Genomic DNA, 20208 nt, shown 5'->3' on the forward strand with positions numbered 1-20208 from the left:
GCAATTATTTTAGCCGGTATTATATATTTTTCAGTATCAATCTAAAGTACATTGCACTCATTTGTCCTTTTCTTTTATTTTAATATAATGTGGTCACTTCCTATTTTTTAAGGTTTATCTAGGTACAATCGATATACAAATAAATGCATATATTTGATGTATACATCTTGATGAGTTTGAACACATGCATATATCTATAATACCACTGCCACAACCAACATACTACACATATTCATAATCTCTAAAAACTTCCTTAAATCAAGCCATCTTTCTTCTAAGAGGTTAATATTCAAAATATGTGAGAATATCCTATAACTCACTCAATAAGATAAAAAAAATGAGTAAGAATTGCCTTTTAGAAGATATTCTAAAACATCTTGTTGAATTCACAAAATTTCTTTTAGAATGTGGACTAGATTTTTCTCTTTTATCTCTTTTATTCCTTCAATATTATCAGTGATCTGAAATTGTTGATCAGGACCTCAATTATACAGATGCATTTATAGTTTTCATAATGACCCCAAACTGGGGTCAAATACTGTTAAAAGTCATTGAATTGTTTACTTAAAGGTTTTTATTTTACCATATTTAAATTATACTCAAATAACCTTCACTTTATTCATTTTAAAATTTGAATTCAATTAATTAACATATAATATATTATTACTTTTAGAGGTAGAGGTCAGTGATTCATCCATCTCATGTAATACTCTGTGGTTATCACATCATGTGTTCTCCTCAATGTCCATCATCCTGTCACACCATTCCTCTCTCTCTTCCAGCAACCCTCAGTTTATTTTCATTTTTAAAATCCTCTCTATGACTTAATGGAGGTATTATCACAAGCAAACAAAATAGATTTAGATTACAGAACTTCCGTACATTTGAATTAAATATATATGAAATAAATAAAACTGTAGGAGTGATGATGGAATAGTAAAAAACATAAGACAATAGAATAAATGAGATGAGTGTTCTCTTGATATCATATTTAAAGTAAATAGGATATTAAAGAATATTTTAAGGATCTAAATGCCTTTGAAGTTATCCACCATAAGGTAACCAGCATTGATATTTACAGTGATCTTATTTTTTACACGTTTTATACATGCTAACATATAATTTGGAATAAATAACTCCATTAGAACACTATTTTAAAATCATGGGTAAATTTTTTCTTTTATACATATGTTTTTTACCTCCTTTCTTTTATCTATCAATAAATATTAAGTATCTGATGTGTTTCTACATAATTTCCTCAGAGTTGTGCAAAGATAAACACATACCCATAAATTGATCCTGTTATTTCTTTTATAAAATTTTATTATGTTATAAATATATTTCTGCTTCTGGCTTTTATCATTACATATTATGTTTGGAAAAACTTTAAGTCTTTGACATACAGTGAATTTATTCATTTCTGTTACCTTCATACTATCATATGGAATGAAAAGACCACATATAATCATTCCCCTATAATAAGTATTTTATATATTCCAAGATTTTTTAACTTCTTTAATTTGTTTTAAAGATAACATCCTCCTATAAATATTCTGATGCTGTTAGGCATTTATAAGAATGAATGGATCATCAAAAGCTAGTTTGCTTCAGTATATCTATAATTTTATATTAATATTTATTTAAAGATTGATTTGAAAAAAAATTAAAATGTCTCTAAGGGATGCCTGGGTGGCTCAACGGTTGGGCGCCTGCCTTTGGCTCAGGCCATGATTCCGGGGTCCCGCATCGGGCTCCCTAAGAGGAGCCTCTTTCTCCCTCTGCCTGTGTCTCTGCCTCTCTCTCTCTCTCTCTATGTCTCTCATGAATAAATAAATAAACCTTTAAAAAAAAGTCTCTATAAGTTAAAATGTCTCTTTCCTCCCATTTACTAAAGGAATAAGTCATATAACAATAATTTCTGTCAAACTTAGGTATAACTTAATATGCACATTTCTGGCTTAATAAATTTGAGCATCTTTTCCAATATTAATCATTTTGAGTTGTTTGGTTTGAAGTATGTCTTTTCTTTTTTGCCCTTTTAATATTTGCTTGTGTTTCCTTTCTTGAAAAATTATGGCATGATTTGAATAGTACAAATGTTAACACTTTATCAGGTGCTTCAGAGTATAATTTGCTAATAAATAATGTATCAATATCTTTAGCTTATACACATTTGATAGGTGAAAAGAAGTTTTGGGTTACTTTCTTATTTTTTTATGTTTTCTTAGAAAATTTCATTAAATGTATGGCGTTATTAATATTATTTATGTTTATAAATTTTAAAGATCTAGTATGAAAAAGGAATTATAGGCAAAGCCAACTGATGAATTATATTGCTAATGACACTTCATAACAAATGTATAGAAAAGTAGGTAAAGTCATATGCTTCTGAAGGTAGTTTTAAACCTGCATCATATTTAATGTAATCTAACAGTAGCTATTAAAATTACACATAATCATTGTAATAATTGAAGTTTTTAGAATCTAATTGATGTCAAAGAATAATGTGGCTGGACAAAGGACTCTTGACCGTAGAGGCCAGTATTTGCAGAAATTTTGTCAGTTATGCCAAGTAGATCTCACTAATATTTTAACAAGAAGATCTGCTAAAAAAATAGAGTGGTTTGTTGCATTTTAATTAATCAAAAGAAATTGTCAATGAAAGGATTAAATCCATTTATTCTGTATTTGAATCATCTGAACACGTGTAACAATTTAGCTGATTCAGTAAAAACACAATCAAAATTGTTAATTGACATTTGGTAGGTGAAATAATTCTTTGTATTTTAGTTTTTATATAGCATTCACTGTCTAGCCATTATAGAGAAGAATATCGTCTTAAGTTGAGTTCCTACAATGACAAACTTTTAAGAAACATTTTGAAGGAAGAAAAGTAAACAGTATAAATTCAAAGATAGGAAACACTGGACTATTTTCTTTCAGTATAAAATGTAAAGCCTGTAGAACAAAGGAGCTAACTCTTCATCCCCCTTCAACATTCTTTCTTACTGAACTTAGTAGCTTATGTATGAAAACTGGAGTATAGCATAAGAGACCTGCTACTCCAGCAAATTTCTGAAAGCATATAAAAGGAAGAGGTAAAATGACGTGTGTTGGGCAGAGAGAATAAGGTTCAGGTTGGTTAAAAAAAGAATGAGGCCAAAGATAAAATATCCTGTAACTTTTGAAGATATGATTACCTAAAAACAGAGAATACAGAAATAGAAGCAATGAGTATCAATCATTCTGATTTTCTTGAACTCTGTATTCCTTTAAAATATACTTCCATATATATTAAGCATATTTTAATCTCAAAAGATTGTGTTTTAGATATAAATATGTATCAGGATATTTTGTATTTGAGTGTGTATGTGTATAGATATGTGCAGATGTGCATAATTAATTCTTTTATTACTTATATTATAGCTGACTTATATCTATTTTTCACTTGTTTCAACTGGGACATTCAAAAAAAGTATTACCAATATAAATATACCTTAGAGATATTGTGGGTTTGGATCCAGACCACCATAACCAAGCAAATATCACAATAAAGCAAGTCAAAGGAATTTTTTGGTTTTCTAGTTCATATAAAAATTGTGTTTACACTATACTATATAGTCTAGTAAGTAAGCAAAAGCATTCTGCCTAAAATAACAATATCTATACCATAACAAAATATTCTATTGCTAAAAAATTGCTAACCTTCATCTGAACTTTTTTAGTATGTCTTAATCTTTTTACTGGAGGAGGGTCTTGTCTAAATGTTGACAGCTGCTGACTGATCAGGATCCTGGTGGCTGAGGGCTGAGGTGGCTTTGGCAATTTCTTAAGAGATGAAAACAGTGAAGTTTACAGCATCATCGACTTTATCTTTCATGACTGATTTCTCTGTAGCATGTATTGTATTTGATAGCATTTTACCCATAGCAGAATTTCTTTCAAAATTGAGGTCAATCCTTTCAAACCTGTCACTGCTTTGCTAACTGTTTATTTCATATTCTGAATACTTTGTTGTCATTTCAATAATTTTCACATCTTCAATAGGAGCAGATTCTGTTTCACAAAACTACTTTTTTGTTCACCCATTGGAAGCAACTCCTCATCTGTTCAAAGTTTCTCATGAGATTGCAGCAATTCAGTCACAACCTCAGGCACCACCTCTAATTCTAGTTCTCTTACAATTTCCACCTCATCTTCAGTGACTTCCTCCACTGGTGTCTTGAACCCCTCAGTCATCCATTAGAGTCGGAGTCAACTTTTTCCAAATTCCTGTTCATGTGGATACTGTGGTCTCTTCCCATAAAACATGAATATTCTTAATGGCTTCTAGAATGGTGAATTTTTCCTAAAGGTTTTAAATGTCCTTTTCCAGATCCATCAGAGTAATCATTATATATGCCAGCTATAGTCTTATGTATTATTAAATATTAAGACTTGGAAGATGATATTACTCCTTGATCCATGGATTTCAAAATGAATGTTGTGTTAGCAGGCATGAAAACAACACTAATCTCATTGTACATCTCCACCAGAGTTCTTGGGTGACCAGGTGCATTGTCAATGAACAAACAGTAATATAATTAAAGGTTTTTTTTTTTTTTTTCTTTTCCTCTGAGCAGTGGATCTCAATAGTGGGCTTAAAACATTCAGTAAACCATGTTGTAAACAGATGTGCTGTCATCCAGGCTTTGTTCTTCCATTATAGAGCACAGGTGGATTTAGCATAATCTTAGATTAGGCTACATAGAGTAAATTTAACATAATTCTTAAGGATTTTTAGAACAGTAAGTGAGCACTGGCTTCAACTTAAAAGTCACGAGCTACATTAGCTCCTACTATTGGACAGACTATCCTCTGAAGCTTTAGAGTCAGGCATTGACTTCTCTCTGGCTATGAAAGTCCTAGATGGCATCTTCCAATAGAAGTTTGTGTCATCCACATTGAAAACCTGTTGTTTAGTGTAGTCCCATTCCTTAAATATCCAAGCTACATCATATGGATAACTACTTATAGTCTCTTTATAAGCATTTGTTGCTTTATTTGTCACTTTTCTGTTATCAAGATAACTTCTTTCCTTAAGCCTCACGAACCAACCTCTGCTAGCTTCAAACTTTTCTTCTGCAGCTACCTCATCTCTTTCAGCCTTTATAGAATTGAATGGAATTAGAGACTTTGCTCCGAATTAGGCTTTAGCTTAAAGGAATATTGTGACTGGAATTTTAATGAACACAGGATGTATTCACATTTATTTGTACCAGCTTTGATTTCTTTCATCAATGTTCCAGAGTTTTCATTGTACAAGTCTTTCACCTCTTTGGTTAAGTTTACTGTCAAGAATCTTATTTTAGCAAAAATTATTCCTAAAAATCCCCTTTCTCCATGCTCCTTATTAGTATATGCCTTCTGTTGCCTTATTAATATATGCTGTTATGATGATGATGTATCTATCTTCTCAGTTTGTTCTCTCTGAATTTTCTCTGCTAGCTGGTTTGCTTTTCCTCTAATGTCAGAAACAAGAAATACAGAGATACCCACTCTTGCCTCAGCTATTCATATCATTTTATTATAACTTGTTTGGTGGTTGATAATATTCTTTTGGTTATTTCTCATATTATAGTCTGAGGACAACTGCAGCTGGAATTATATAAACATTTCTTTACTCACCTGTCTGTAGTCTAGCCAAGAATAGATGAACCATTACAGGTTGTCAGGATTTCCTTCCGCCATGTAGCTTCTTCAAGTTGCTACCTTTGACTTCCAGCGGGAAATCTCAAAATGAATTTATTTGTAGTTGCCTTTCTCCAGAGTAAGTTAAAAAAAAAAAAACCCAAAAACAAAACAGGTGGACGTTACCAGTTTCCTTAAGGCTAAACTTGGAACTGGTATAACTTCACTTCTTGGAAATTTTATGGTGAGAGCCATCATAGACTAATTCAAATTCAAAGGTGGAAGAACATATTCCATTCTCATTTGACAAAATACAAAGCAGATATTGAGAATGAAGGCATCGGTGGTGACCATCTTGGCAATAAGCTGCCAAAATGATCATATTAGGTGCATTTTTCAAATTGAGGAAATGAGTGTCAAAGGCATTATTTAATTCGCCCAAGGTAAAAGTGAAACCTAAATAATTTAGCTCCAAAGCCCATCTTCTTAACTATAAAGTTTTGCTGTCTCTAGATAATTATAGATAACACAGGCATCAATTTCTGCCAAATCAGTACGACAACCTCTAAATTTTATTTCAAAATAATTATGACAATGATAGTAATTATCATTTAATATCTACTAATTTGTTTATTTAGGTATAAAACCATGATGTAGTTTTAAATATCTACTTCAAATTCTTCAAGTTAAACTGATTTTACTTTTTATTCCATAGCACCCTATCACCATGTGTGTTTATAAGAACCTTTATTTTATTTTTCTAAATATATTTTCTTTCAGTTCCATTCATTTCATTCTCCACATTTAATTTCCTATCATCTCAACATATTAGATGCCCAGTTTTAGTGTATTTAACTTCTGCTTGTCTAATCACTACTATTAGATTTGTAATAGTTTCCCAAAAACATGCATATTTGGGGGAATAATTATTTTGTTATATTTGCCCATTCACTCAGAAATTTACATTTGAATTATTTTATTACTTCTTAGCATTACCTTGTATTATATGTATTTAATTTCAAATTATATTCCATTATAGAAAACAGTAGATTGATAATAGTTAGATACCTGTTAATGGACTCATGTGATAGATTACTTGTGTTATAAATTAAATGTGTCATAGAGTTAAATAGATAGTTCAGAGGTTATAGGTATAGTAAATTTCAATAGTACTTCTAAATTGGTCTTCAGAATGGTTTGATCAATTAAACTACCTTCAGCTGCATATGAAGGGTATCTTTTCCCCTCAATCCTAGAAAGTTCTAATTTTTACCATTGGATGGTTATGAAGTGGTATAATTTTAGTGTTTATTTCTCCGAGTTCTATGAAAGTTGAGGATTTCTTCACATATTAATAGCATTTGGTTTCCTGTTTCTTCAGGAAATCATATGTTTGACTTATTTTATTTTTATTTCTATTGAATATATTGCCTTTCTTTTATTGATTTTCTTTAACTAGGAATTTAAACTTAATTTTGTACTAGGTGGAAATTTGTAATTTCCTGTAAGATCAAAATTATGTCTGCTCCTTTGGTTAAAAAACTTTCCTAATATTATCTATTAAGCACACAGAGCATCAATGCAATCTGTCAATTTAATGTTTTCCTGATTATGATATAGCAAATAATTTTCTTTTTTGGATTTTATAGCCTCGTCACTATGTAACAAATCCCACTCAAGTCAGATGAATGCTTTAGGTGTTGGTGTTGGCACAACTTTCCTTGGAGTTTTCTTCTGTTCTAATCTTACTTAGGAAAGGCAAAACTTTGGGCCTACATCTAACCCATCCTGGGCTACATCATTGACCTTTCACTATTCCTTTGGCTGTTCTTTGTTTTTACTGAAGTGAAAAAATATAATTGTCTCTTTTTGGGTCCCAAATATGGGCTCCACTTATCAAATCTCTGCATAAGTAGGGATCCCTGGGTGGCGCAGCGGTTTGGCGCCTGCCTTTGGCCCAGGGCGCGATCCTGGAGACCCCAGATCGAATCCCACGTCAGGCTCCCGGTGCATGGAGCCTGCTTCTCCCTCTGCCTATGTCTCTGCCTCTCTCTCTCTCTCTATGTGACTATCATAAATAAATAAAATTAAAAAAAATTAAAAAAAAAAAAAAAATCTCTGCATAAGTAAAATTCTAATATTCAGAACTTGGATCCCAGATGCCTGACTTCATGTTTAAACCTCCTTGGTAACCTCTAGTGTATTTTCTTTTATAAATTGATACTTAATATTTCTCAATGGATGTTCATTTTATGACCCTGCATTTAAAAACATGCCTAAGGCAAAATGATTATTTTTCATTTCTCCTACCCCAGCTTCTTCTTGCCTTCTCTGTATTATAATAACTACCCACTAAATGGAGCTCAGATGTACATATCTGTGGTTCAGTTTGGGGTCAGTTTCAATTAACTCTTTCTCTCCTCATTTTAAACATATTTTCCTGCTTTTTTGCAAGTCTAGTAATTTTTAGAATTAGATTCCCAAGTTTACAGATTTTACAGGAGGAAAACATTCCAGCTATTGTCTTATTTTAGAAACTTTCTAGTTGAGTATAAAGTTGCACATGTGACCTGATAATTCTGAGAATATGATTTTATAATTCTGGATTTTGTTTCTTTCGTTCTGCTTTTACACACAATTGAATAAGTTCAAAAAGCAGGTCTTGTTTGCTTTCCCTAGAAGTAAAGCAATTACGTAAGGTATGTCCTCTTTCCCAGGAGGATGAACATGCTGCATTACAAAGCTAGTAAGCTTCAGGGGTAGAAAAATAGTGACACAAGTTTCACCTGCCATAAAATGAAATGTTCTATTGGGACAAAATGAAGCTGGAAAGCAGTAAAATTCAGTGCAATGGAAATGTAGCAGTGCCAGATTAAGCAATATTTTTTCCCTCAGCACTTAAAAAGAGTGCATTAAAAAATTCAAAGCAATCAATGATGTTGGGTAGATACATTTGAAACACATCTGAAATTTAAGTATTAGTTCTACAGAACACCATTAACTAATTTAACAGAATGTTTCAAAGTCTTTGCATAATACTTTGTTAAATATATTTATTAGTATAATATTAAAATAAGATCAAATTACTATCATTTTTCCCTATAGAACATTTGTGGGAAGTCATATGTTCTCTAGCATTCTGTTCATTCTTTTTCTAGTTTCCTACCTGTAGAAAAAGAAACAACTTTAAAAAAAAAAAAAGTACCTTCAAATTTTCATTTGGACATATAATTAATGTCTAGAAACAACACCTTTTAAGTTTAAAGTTCTCATATTTCAAAAATGGAAATGTAATTACTAACACATGAAAATGCAGCATTTTCATAAACCTAAATGTATTATTTCCTTAAAAATTCGGATATGATCTCATATCCACATAATTATCTTAACATAGTCTTAACACAGAGTATATACTTTGGCTGGTTAATCACATGATACTGTTATATAAAATGTTAGGATTCATGAGATCAGAAAATATTGCTTAACTATTAAAACATAAAAATACAAAACTGAAACATGATTACAGGGTTTAAAAATCTACAAAGACAGCAGATAAAAGACTGAATTCTGTAGAAAATAGATTTACTGATTGAGAGCATTAGCTCAAGAAATCCTATCAGAATATAAGAATGAGTCACAGAAAAAGATGGTAAGTGAAAGGTTAGACACGGGGGAATGGATGGAAAGATTCAATACAAGTGTAAGGGAGATTCAAAAAATGAGTGCTCAGCAGAGGAGTAAGAAGCAACAACATAAAAATAATAATGAAAACTGAAAACAACATAACCTCCTGTCCCTATCCAAACCAATACTAGGACCAAATATATTTTCCTGTCCTTGGGTTAAGTGATTCTGTGACCAGGGATACTGAGGAAAGCATGTCTTTGTATTGAATAATCTGCTTCTCGGCAAAGTAACTACTTTCTCTAGAAAATAGTTAGGCCTGGGAAATATGGCTAAATATTTAACCAACTAAAATAGCATGTTTCACAAGCCTAACAGCTTACTATTCAAGTCTCTCTTCAAAACCCTTATCTTACTGTGTCCACCAATTACAAAACTGTTACATCATGAATTCTGCTTGATCTCAACTAGTTTTCTACTTTTTCAGACCTACCTTAGTAGAGCAGATAACTCAGGGTATGCTTACACTTTGATATGAAGAGCAAGAGCTAAAATTTACTTATATGTCTAAGATATTTCCTGTCTTAAAATTCAACTCCTAGAAAGGTATCTAGGTGGCTCAGTCAGTTAAGCCTCTGCCTTTGCCTCAGGTCCTGATCATGGAGCCCTGAATCCAGCCCCACCTCTGGCTCTCTGCTCAATGGGGAATCTGCTTCTCCTTCTCCTTCTGCTCCTCCCCCAGGTCATTTCCACATGCTCGCGCTCTCTCTCTTGCTCGCTTACTCTCTCTCTCTCAAATAATAAATAAAATATTTTTAAAAATCAACTCCTATAAATTACACTTTATTTATTATTTATTTATTTATAAATTACACTTCCATGCAATAAAATTTGTAATCTATTCTACAGATAATATTGCAAGGTATTGAAAACTTAAAGATAAGTATCAGCATCAAGGAATTTATTTATTTATTTATTTATTTATTTATTTATTTATTTATTTTTAAGGAGCTTTTAAAAGAAGTAACATTTAGATATATATGTGTATATATATATATATAAAAGGACTGTCTCAAACAACTGGAGACCTTTCTTTCTTAGTAAACTCTTAACTACTGCTGAGTCAGCTGCTTACTAGCAAAAGGTACACATTCACAACCAAGGATAAGGCTGAGTATCTGAAGCAGTACAGCTCTTAGTTTATCTTCAAAATGTGTTAATATAATGGATTTATGGGATTTCTTATCCAAATATGAAAACTCGTCTCCCCACCCCCATCAAGACTCTCTTCTTTGTTCAAACTAAAACTCATACACATGTATAGACATGGGCGATTTCGCATTGGTTTCCATGGTCATCCTACAGTGGTAACCTTGGAATGTGGGTGCTCTCTGCATACCCTGGTAATTTGACACGTGTCTTATAACTCAGAGCTTGTTCAATTGCTCCATGACAAGAGCAAGTCAGTGCTGACACTTAGGGCTTATTTGAGCAAGCCCAGGAAATATCTCTATAATAGGACAGGGCAGCTGTCAGCTCTCAAGCAGCTTAACTTTCTAAGTTCACCTGTTTCTTTTAAATATCATAAGCTATTTTTGGAAGAGATACACATTTTGAGTATCAGTAGTAGCATCTTCTCTACATCATCTTATCTTTGTTCCCCCCTAATTAACAGACTGGCATCCTAGGGGAATAAAAGTTAATCTTATTATCCTGCTGTTATTGGTGTATCATCATAAATTCATCAAACACCACACAGAAAATAACACCACGCTATATGCACACTGTGCCTCTGTACAAAGGAAATAAAAGATTTTTCTTTCTCTGAAGAAATTTTTGAATTATTTAATAAGAAATGATGGAATAGAACAATATCAGGCAACAATGGACTATTGCTAAAAAGGTCATTCAAACAAGATCTATAGGGGATAAGAGCAAAGAAAAAAGTACGAAAGAAAGTGGAGCTGGATTTCAACCAAATTAAGAGAGAACTTAGCTACTTGGAGGAAAGAAAGGAAGCATTTTTTTAGGTATGAAAATGAATGTTCTGTGTCCCAGTAAGAAATTGAGAGCCCTACTAACTTATTTAAAGACAGATTAAGAAAACATTATGCTAACCAAACTGAGATTCATTTGGAAGTGAAAGGTGGTGCTAAGTTGAAATAATATATTATTATTATTATTATTTATTCATGGAGACACATCAGAGAGAGGAGAGAGAGAGAGAGAGAGGCAGAGACACAGGCAGAGGCAGAAGCAGGCTCCACGCAGGGAGCCCGACGTGGGACTCGATCCTGGATCTCTAGGATCACACCTTGGGCTGAAGGCGGCGCTAAACCGCTAAGCCACCGGGGCTGCCCAATATATTATTTTTAAGTTAGTTTTTATTGTCGCAAAATTGATCTTATGATGATGTGAACTTTTTAAAAAAAAACATTGTATATTTAAAATTATTTTCAAAAACAAACTTCTTTAAAAGAGTATCTGTTATTCAAGTGAAACATAGTAATAGCTGGTATTGTGAACTTAGAAATATTAAATATTAATAATATCTTATGGGAAAATCAAATACATTACAGGAAAATTGAAATATTGATCATCTAAACATCAAAAATTATAATAAGGATAATTTCTATTGGTTTATGTTTACATACTTAATTTGTTTCTTAGGTTCATGTGTCCCTAGGGCCTTATCATTGATATATTTCAGAGAATGATATTTTTTCCATACGGAATTATGTTTTCATATAATAACCTGCAATATCATTCAAAATTGCATTTTATGAATAACATTGAAACCACTGACACTATTACTGACCTTTCCTGAGTACTGCAATAGGTCTTTTGTAATATATTTTTTGGTGAATGGTTCTATGGATTTTAACACATGTATGGGTATATAACCATATAATAATCTGAATGCAGAAGAGACCCATTTCCCCCAAACACTCTTGTGATATCCTTAAGTAATACTGTCCTCCTACTACTGGTCACTGGAAACTATATCTTCTCTGCCACTATAGATTTATCTTCTGGAGAATGTCATATAAATAAAATCTAATAGTTTGTGAACTTTTGAGATGACTTCTCTCATTTGCATAAAACACTTTTGCAATTCATCCAAGTTGAAGAATATTTAGGTTGTCTCTAGTTTGGGGTAATTATAAATTTCATAAATAATCATGTACAAGTTTTTGTTTTAAGATAAGTTTTTCTTTCTTTAGGGTGAATACAAAAGAGAGTGTTCTCTAGACCATATAGTAATTATGTATTTATAAGAAATTGTCAAACTCTTTTCAGAGTAGGTGTACCATTTTCTATAACCACTGGCAATGCATGAGAGTTTCAAACGTTCAGAATCCTTATTATCAATTGATATTGTCAATTATTTTTGGCCATCCTACAAGTTGTTTTACTGGTATTTTATTATGGTTTTAATTTGCATACTCATATTCACTAATAATGTTGAACAGTTTTTATGTCCTTTTTTTAACATTCATATATCATCTTTGATGAAGTGTCCTTTCAGGTCTTGTATGTATTTTTATTAATTGGGGTTTTTGTTTTCCTACTGGTGAGTACTAAGAGCTCTTTATATATTAAGATAAAATTATTTTAGCTAGATATGTGATTTGCAAACATTCTCTCCTAGTCTGTTCCTTCCTATCACATTTAAGAACTCTCCAACACCAGGGCACAAAGATTTTTCTTCCATTTCTTCCTTCAAAGTTTTATAATTTTATATTTATATTTATAATACACTTTTGTTAAAAGTATAAGTTGTAATATTTAGGTTGAATTTAATTATAAGCTTAAGGATGTCCATTTATTCCCGCAAAACTGTTGAAAAGGTACACTTTATCCATTATCTCCTTCCAAAATCCTTTGCCACTCATATGTGGGTCTATTTCTGGATTGTCTATTTTGTTCTACTGCTCTGTGTATCAACTCTTTGCCAATAGCACATTAAAAATAGTTTATAGTGCATAATAACTATTTTTATAAATACGAATGCTGTATATAGATTTTGTATAGATCCTTTAATATTCTACTAAGTATCATGTTATAGAAAATGTCACATAAACCTGATATTTATTCTAGGCTGTGCTACTTAACAGAGAAACTGTGACTCTGTACAACTTGTATAGAGGATATCACTTCCATTTCCTCATATATAAAATTGCCATAAATTATCTAAATTATGAGTATTGTAGGTATTAAATGAGCTAGCTTATTTAAAGTAAATAACATTTAATATATATTCTCAGTAAATGTTATTTCTTTTTGTTCTTTATTCTGTCCAGCACTATATGCTTGCCTGGGTTTATTGGATATTATTTTAATAAAGTAACCCTTTAAAAATATATAAAGCATGGGAAAAAACAATAAGCTAATATAAATATAATTAATACAATTTTATGCATAATTGCAGAAAAACAAAACAATTAATATAAAGCTCGCATACTCATAATAAAATTTACCTTCATAGGGTATGAGGCTTTCAGAGAAGAATTACTATTTTCCACTTGTGACCTTGAGCTAAAGAAAAAGCGAAAAAGAACATATCATGCAGCTCAGTACCCTTTAGATTTAGTGCACAGAGAACTAATCCATCTGTTTATGGTTCCTTTTTTTGTCCCTAGATAACACTTTGTTAAAAGACACATGCTTCAACCTTCAAGATAAATTATCCTTTCAATTCTTAATGGTTGTAAGTGATAAAACCCAAGAGCAAATCAGTGTGTGCATTAAAACTGGTGACATCTATGCCTTTGGCTTGCTGAATGATTATCAAGATATTTAAAGGTTAAATGGTTATTTATACATTTATACATAGATGGAGTTCATGAATATAGTTGTCATTGCTCTCAACATTTGAGTGCCATATATTAAAAAGTGGATAGATGAAGCAGATGGGTGGTACAAATAAGGAGTAAATATGAATAAATATACAACTCTCAAACAATTTGATTTCTACCTTCAATGTAGCAGTCATTTTAATAAAAATAGAAAAATTTGGAGAAGGGGAACTGATTTCATGGAACATGTTTCCTCTATAAACACCAATTTAGTGCACATCTGGGAGAAGTCCCAGAGGAAAACTCAATAAACTTGCTTTGGAACTTTTTTCTATGAAAGAACTCAAGCTGATGTTCTAGGAATTTAATTTGCTGACTTCTATTCCAACACTACAGTGAAAATTTTCACCTCTTAAGATTACTATAATTGTCCTCATAACATCTATTTTGGCTCCTTTAGGTTATATGATAATAATTTGTGTTCATGAGAGCACATTAGTTGGGATAACTATAGACAAAATAAATACAATTCTCTCTTTAAGAAATGTTTTTTTTTCAACTGAATACACCAATTACTCATGAAAAAATAGGAGAATGTTGATGGCCAAGGAAAATGGTGGCTCTAATATCTGCATCTCTGTCCATGTTCTCAAAAAAACAATATAGATCCCCCATAAGAACCTGTACAACTACACAAAATCTTCACGCTCAGAACATCTGAAAGACATGAAAACTACAATTAAAATACCTGTAAGTGAAAAAAAAAATGCCAGATAAGCAGCTATTTCTCACATCCTTTGATCATACCACTATATAAAGCATTGCTGTCCAGGGGAAAAAAGGATAGCAAGTAGAAGATCGACTTAAAAAGTTGCCAGGAAGAAAAATCCCACCATAACTGTCAAAATTCTGAAAAAGAAATATGTTTTTTTTTCAGAGGACTGAACACAGTAGGCATGGTTCCTATTGGTAAGTTTACAAGGCATCATGACTAAAGAAGAAAAAGTGTAAGGAAAGGAGAGATATTTGTTTCCATATCCAATGGTAATGGTAATGAGAGACACAAAAGGGAAATTTAAGGCTCTGCAGGGAAAAAAAAGAGGACAAAAAAAAAAAGCACAAAGATCAGAGTTGATAAATTCCTCCTCCCAATATGAATAAGAACAAAAATTAAAATTACAATGAATGACTTAATATTTGTGTTAGTGTTCTCAGAAACATAACCAATAGGAGGTGATAGATAAGATAGATAAATGATAGATGATAGAGATAGAAAAATAGATGATAGATGATAGATGAGATTTATGATGAGAATTGACTCACATGATTATAGAAGCTGACATATATCATGAAATGGTGTCTGCAAGCTAGAGAACCAAGAATACAGGTGCTATAATTCAGTCCAAGTCCAAAGGCCTGAGAATGAGGGGAGTCATTGGTGTAACTACGAGGCCAAGATCAAAGACCAAAGAAATTTCCCAGAGTAGGTGTTGATGCAAGTCCCAAGTCCAAAGGACCCCGAAACACGTTATAAGAGGGTGGTAAAAAATGAATATCTTGGTCAAAGAGGAGATAAAAAGAATTCACCCTTTTTCCACTTGTTCTGTATGAGATCTCAACAGATTAGATGATGAGGGTGAGGGTGAGGGTGAATCTTTACTCAGTTTGCTGATTCAAATGTTAATATCTTCTAGAAACATCCTCACAAACAGATCCAGAAATAATGTTTTACCAACCATCTGGCCATCTCTTTCCCCAACTGCTATAAAATTAACAATTACCATATTAATTATAAATCCTAAAGAAATTTTTGGCAACCAGTATGCAACATCACTTTAAGAAAGCAATTCACCATGAGCAATTGGCATTTATTATAATACTGCAAGTTTGGTTCAATATTTATAAATCTATTAAGATAATATACTACCAGTGTGTTGAAGAAGAATCATGTGATTACCTCTAAAGATGATAAAGAATTACAAAAAAATTAAATTTTCACTCTTCATAAAAATATAGCTAAGGAGATACATATTGATACATCTTTAACAAAATAAAAACAAATTAGTTGTAAAATCAGTATTTTGTTTAATAAGGAAACAGTAGCATTTCCATTAATACCAGACACAAATTAAAGATGCCAACTAAGACCCCCAGTATTTAACACTATATTGAAATTACCTGACAAATTAAAAACAGTAAGTTGTAAAATAGGAAGTACAACTCTTTCTATTTGTACACTCTAAGATAGTATACCTAAAAAGCTGAAATCAAAATTTTTATTAAAAAATAAAATTATAGGGATGCCTGGGTGACTCAGTAGTTGCGTGTTTGCCTCTGGCTCAGGGCATGATCCTAGGTTCCTGGGATCGAGTCCTGCACTGGCTTCCCTCTGCGGAGACTTCTTCCCCCTCTGCCTATGTCTCTGCCTCTCTCTCTGTGTCTCTCATGAGTAAATACATACAATCTTTAAAAATAAATAAATAAATAAACAAACAAATAAATAAAATTATACACTAAAGTAGCAGAAAACACTAACATATAGAATTTAAAAAGCCTACTTACTCATGAACAACAACCAGTTCTAAGACACAATGGTAGAGAAAAATCTATTCACTATAGCAATATCAAAAATGAGAAAACTAGGGTACCTGGGATGGCTCAGTTGGTTAAGCATCCCACACCGGATTTCAGCTCAGGTCATGATTTTCAGGGTCATAGGATTGTGCCCTCCATTGGACTTGGTACTGAGTGTGGAGCCTGCTTAAGATTCTTTCTCTCCCTCTTCTTCAGTCTCTCCTCCCTCAAAAAAAAAGAAACATGGAAACTGTTTATGAAGTTAAAGTACTTCTCAATGAAACAAATCAGCCTTGCACAAATATAAAGAAATATGTCTGTCATTCTTTAATAGAATGACTCAACATACTAAGATAACTCTTCTCCCTAATTAAATTTATGAATTTAGCATAATCCCAATAAATAAACCTACAAACTTTTATGGGCATTAACACAAGGATTATACTTTTATTAGAATAACTAGTATAACTAGAAACATGAGGAGCAAGACTGACATAAAATTAAATATTCTCTAAAACCATGTTATTCAAAATAATGTGGTGTTGATGCATAAACAGACAAAAAAGCAATGAAATATAATAGGAAGTCCAGAAATTGATCTGAATTGTCAAGGGACATTTAATATATTATAAAGATAACATCTGAAATTACGAAGGCAATAGACTGACTTTTTAATAAGTGGTGTCCAGAAAATTGCATAGCCAGTTGGAAAAAAATAACATATGTTACAATTTATAAGAATAAGCTCTAAATATTATACAGCTATAACAAAACAAATACCACACGTAGCAAAAGAAAACATATGTAAGGTTTTGAATATTCTAGGTGTAGGGAAAGAGTTTATATGACTTAAAATCCGGAAGGAATAAAAGAAAAAAATTAATATATTCAAATATGATTTAAAAATATACACAATGAAAAAGAATAACGTTTTGATGCCATAATTCTAAAGGCAAACAATATTTTTTTAAGATTTATTTACTTGAGAGACAGAGAGAGAGCAAGGGAAGGAGTAGAGGGAGAGGGAGAGAAGCATCTTCCTGCTGAGCACAGAGCCCAACACATGGCTGGTCCCATGACCCTGCAATCATGACTTGAGATCATGACCTGAGCTTAAATCAAGAATCAGACGCTTAATCCACTGAGCCACCTAGGAGCCTTGACAATCAATTGTAAAAGATATTTACAACATAAAGCACAGATAAACATGTCATCTTTAATATATAAATATCCTTTAAAATCTAGGAAAACAGAAAAAAAAAAACCTGAGAAAACAGTCAACAATCAATAATAAACAAAGCAAAATTATAAAAAGGTAATTTAGTAATTTAAAATGTTCAACTTTGCTATGTATATAAGAGAAATGAAAAAGCAAAACTAAAAGAATTATCATTTATCACCTATTAGATTGCCAAAATTTGCAAAACCTGACAACAAACTCTATTCGCAAGGCTGTGGGCAAATAGGCTGATTGGAATTCAAAATGGTACAACAGTTATAAGATGGGTGTGAATAGGAGGGGAGAAATTAAAAGGGAAGTGAACATTTCTTTCAGGATAAAAGATCCTGACTTTTGGATCCATGTGATTATTAATTTTAAAAATAAGCAAATTAAAGCAATAAAAATGAAATAAATACTAATATAGAATACATAGAAAAACAAAACAAAAAATAACAGGACATAAAAGGGGAAAAAGACCTACCCTGCATATTAAACACAATACTTTTCTATGTATGCCCAGACTAAAGAGAAAAATGTCCACAAGCAAATATGGAAATCTAGTTACAAATTTGTTTTCAGAGAGGTATGGGATAACAATCAAGAAAGTGCTGTGTATTTAAGGATTTGGCAATTGAGTAAATGCATTGAGGATAATCAGAAGCTGGTTTTTCATTGTGGAAAAGAGACTGTTAGAAAGAAGGAAAATATAAGAATAAATGATTTTGTGAGTTTAATTGGAATATTAGAAAAACTTTGTATACACATACACATATACACACATAAATATGGGCATCTTCCTACCACATAAAACAAAAGAAATAGGGAAATGCACATAAAATAATAGTATGTCAATAATACAATGGAACTAACTTGAAGAACTCCCAATAGACTGCAGAAAATCTGAGTTTCAAAAGAAATAATAATAGTAACAGAATTTTTGTAAAATAAAGAATTTATGAGTGCATACTGATAGGAATAAATAAATAAGTGGGAGTGAGTGTAAAGGTCTCCCCTGCTGTAAAGTGCTATAAAAATGATTTCACATGGCTAGATAATTGAAGACTCATAGACTTCAGAGTGAATGTTCACAAGTATCTTAATAAAGTTGAAGTATATGGAAAGTATGTAGACAAGCATTAATAGCCTGAGAAACTTCCAGGCACAGTTCTTTAGAATTATTCATATATGATATACTGCATTTCTGGAATATGAATTTGTGTGTCACTACAATTTGTGTGTCTTCTTGGTTTTATAAGAGCTTCCCAAATGTTCCCAGTGGGATCTTTCATGCCTTTCTAGTCACATAACCGAGCCAAACTTGTAACTGGTTACACCAGGTGTAAGTGATCAATATGCCAACCGGCCTGGTGACACCAGAAAAGTTTCCAACTTTAAAAATCATATTATAGGGATCCCTGGGTGGCGCAGCGGTTTGGCGCCTGCCTTTGGCCCAGGGCGTGATCCTGGAGACCTGGGATCGAATCCCACGTCGGAGTCCCGGTGCATGGAGCCTGCTTCTCTCTCTGCCTGTATCTCTGCCTCTCTCTCTCTCTCTCTGTGACTATCATAAATAAAAAAAAAGAAATTAAAAAATAAAAATCATATTATAAATCAGTAGTTAGAATTCTCACCCATCTTGTGGCCAAAAGTCAGTTCCATACTTCCAGGTATTCCTGGAGATTTAAAAAAAAAATGAGCTGTCCTAGTCCTGATCTATGAAAAGAATGATAGAGTTAAAAATAACACCATTTAGCAACTATCATAATAATTAAATGAGACAAAATCATGAGTGGGAACTAACCTCAAGGGTAAAATTTGATGAGGAGCAGGATATTTACATACTCTCCAAGTAATTCCCCTCTAATTACTTTTTCTTTTTTTTCTTTTCTTTTCTTTTCTTTTCTTTTCTTTTCTTTTCTTTTCTTTTCTTTTCTTTTCTTTCTTTCTTTTTTTTTTTTTACAAGTAGGAATTAGCAATTTTACAGTGTATTAACCTAGTTGTTATCACCTTAGGCAAATCATCAAAGTTAACATCAGCAGTAACAGAACAAGCTGACAGTATGTGCCCTCTTACCAGCCACCGAGAAAGATACAGCATCGCTTCTGTGATATTGCTGTCAAAAATACATCATTTGAATGAGATCATTAGTAAGAATGAATTAAAACTAAAATGAGGGACATTCTACAATACAACTGGTTTGGGGGATCCCTTTGTGGCTCAGCGGTTTAGTGCCTGCCTTCTGCCCTGGGCGTGATCCTGGAGCGAGGGATCCAGTACCACATGGGTCTCCCTGCATGGAGCCTGCTTGTGTCTTTGTC

The 20208-nt window shown here is 32.3% G+C and overlaps 1 protein-coding gene across 1 annotated transcript in view; it reads right to left on the reverse strand.

The window, feature by feature from the left end:
* The window catches only part of LOC144316680 (uncharacterized), a 92938-nt gene that overhangs the window by 55384 nt on the left and 17346 nt on the right, over positions 1 to 20208 (reverse strand). The window contains exons 4-7 of the mRNA XM_077902594.1: positions 19964 to 20003; positions 19521 to 19562; positions 16742 to 16893; positions 13776 to 13833 (exon numbers count right to left, since the gene is read on the reverse strand). Of these exons, the coding sequence (XP_077758720.1) occupies positions 16880 to 16893; positions 19521 to 19562; positions 19964 to 20003 (96 nt within the window). The 3' untranslated portion in view covers positions 13776 to 13833; positions 16742 to 16879. The remainder of the gene's footprint in view (positions 1 to 13775; positions 13834 to 16741; positions 16894 to 19520; positions 19563 to 19963; positions 20004 to 20208) is intronic.

This window comes from Canis aureus, chromosome 7, assembly GCF_053574225.1.
Source record: "Canis aureus isolate CA01 chromosome 7, VMU_Caureus_v.1.0, whole genome shotgun sequence".
NCBI lineage: Eukaryota > Metazoa > Chordata > Mammalia > Carnivora > Canidae > Canis > Canis aureus.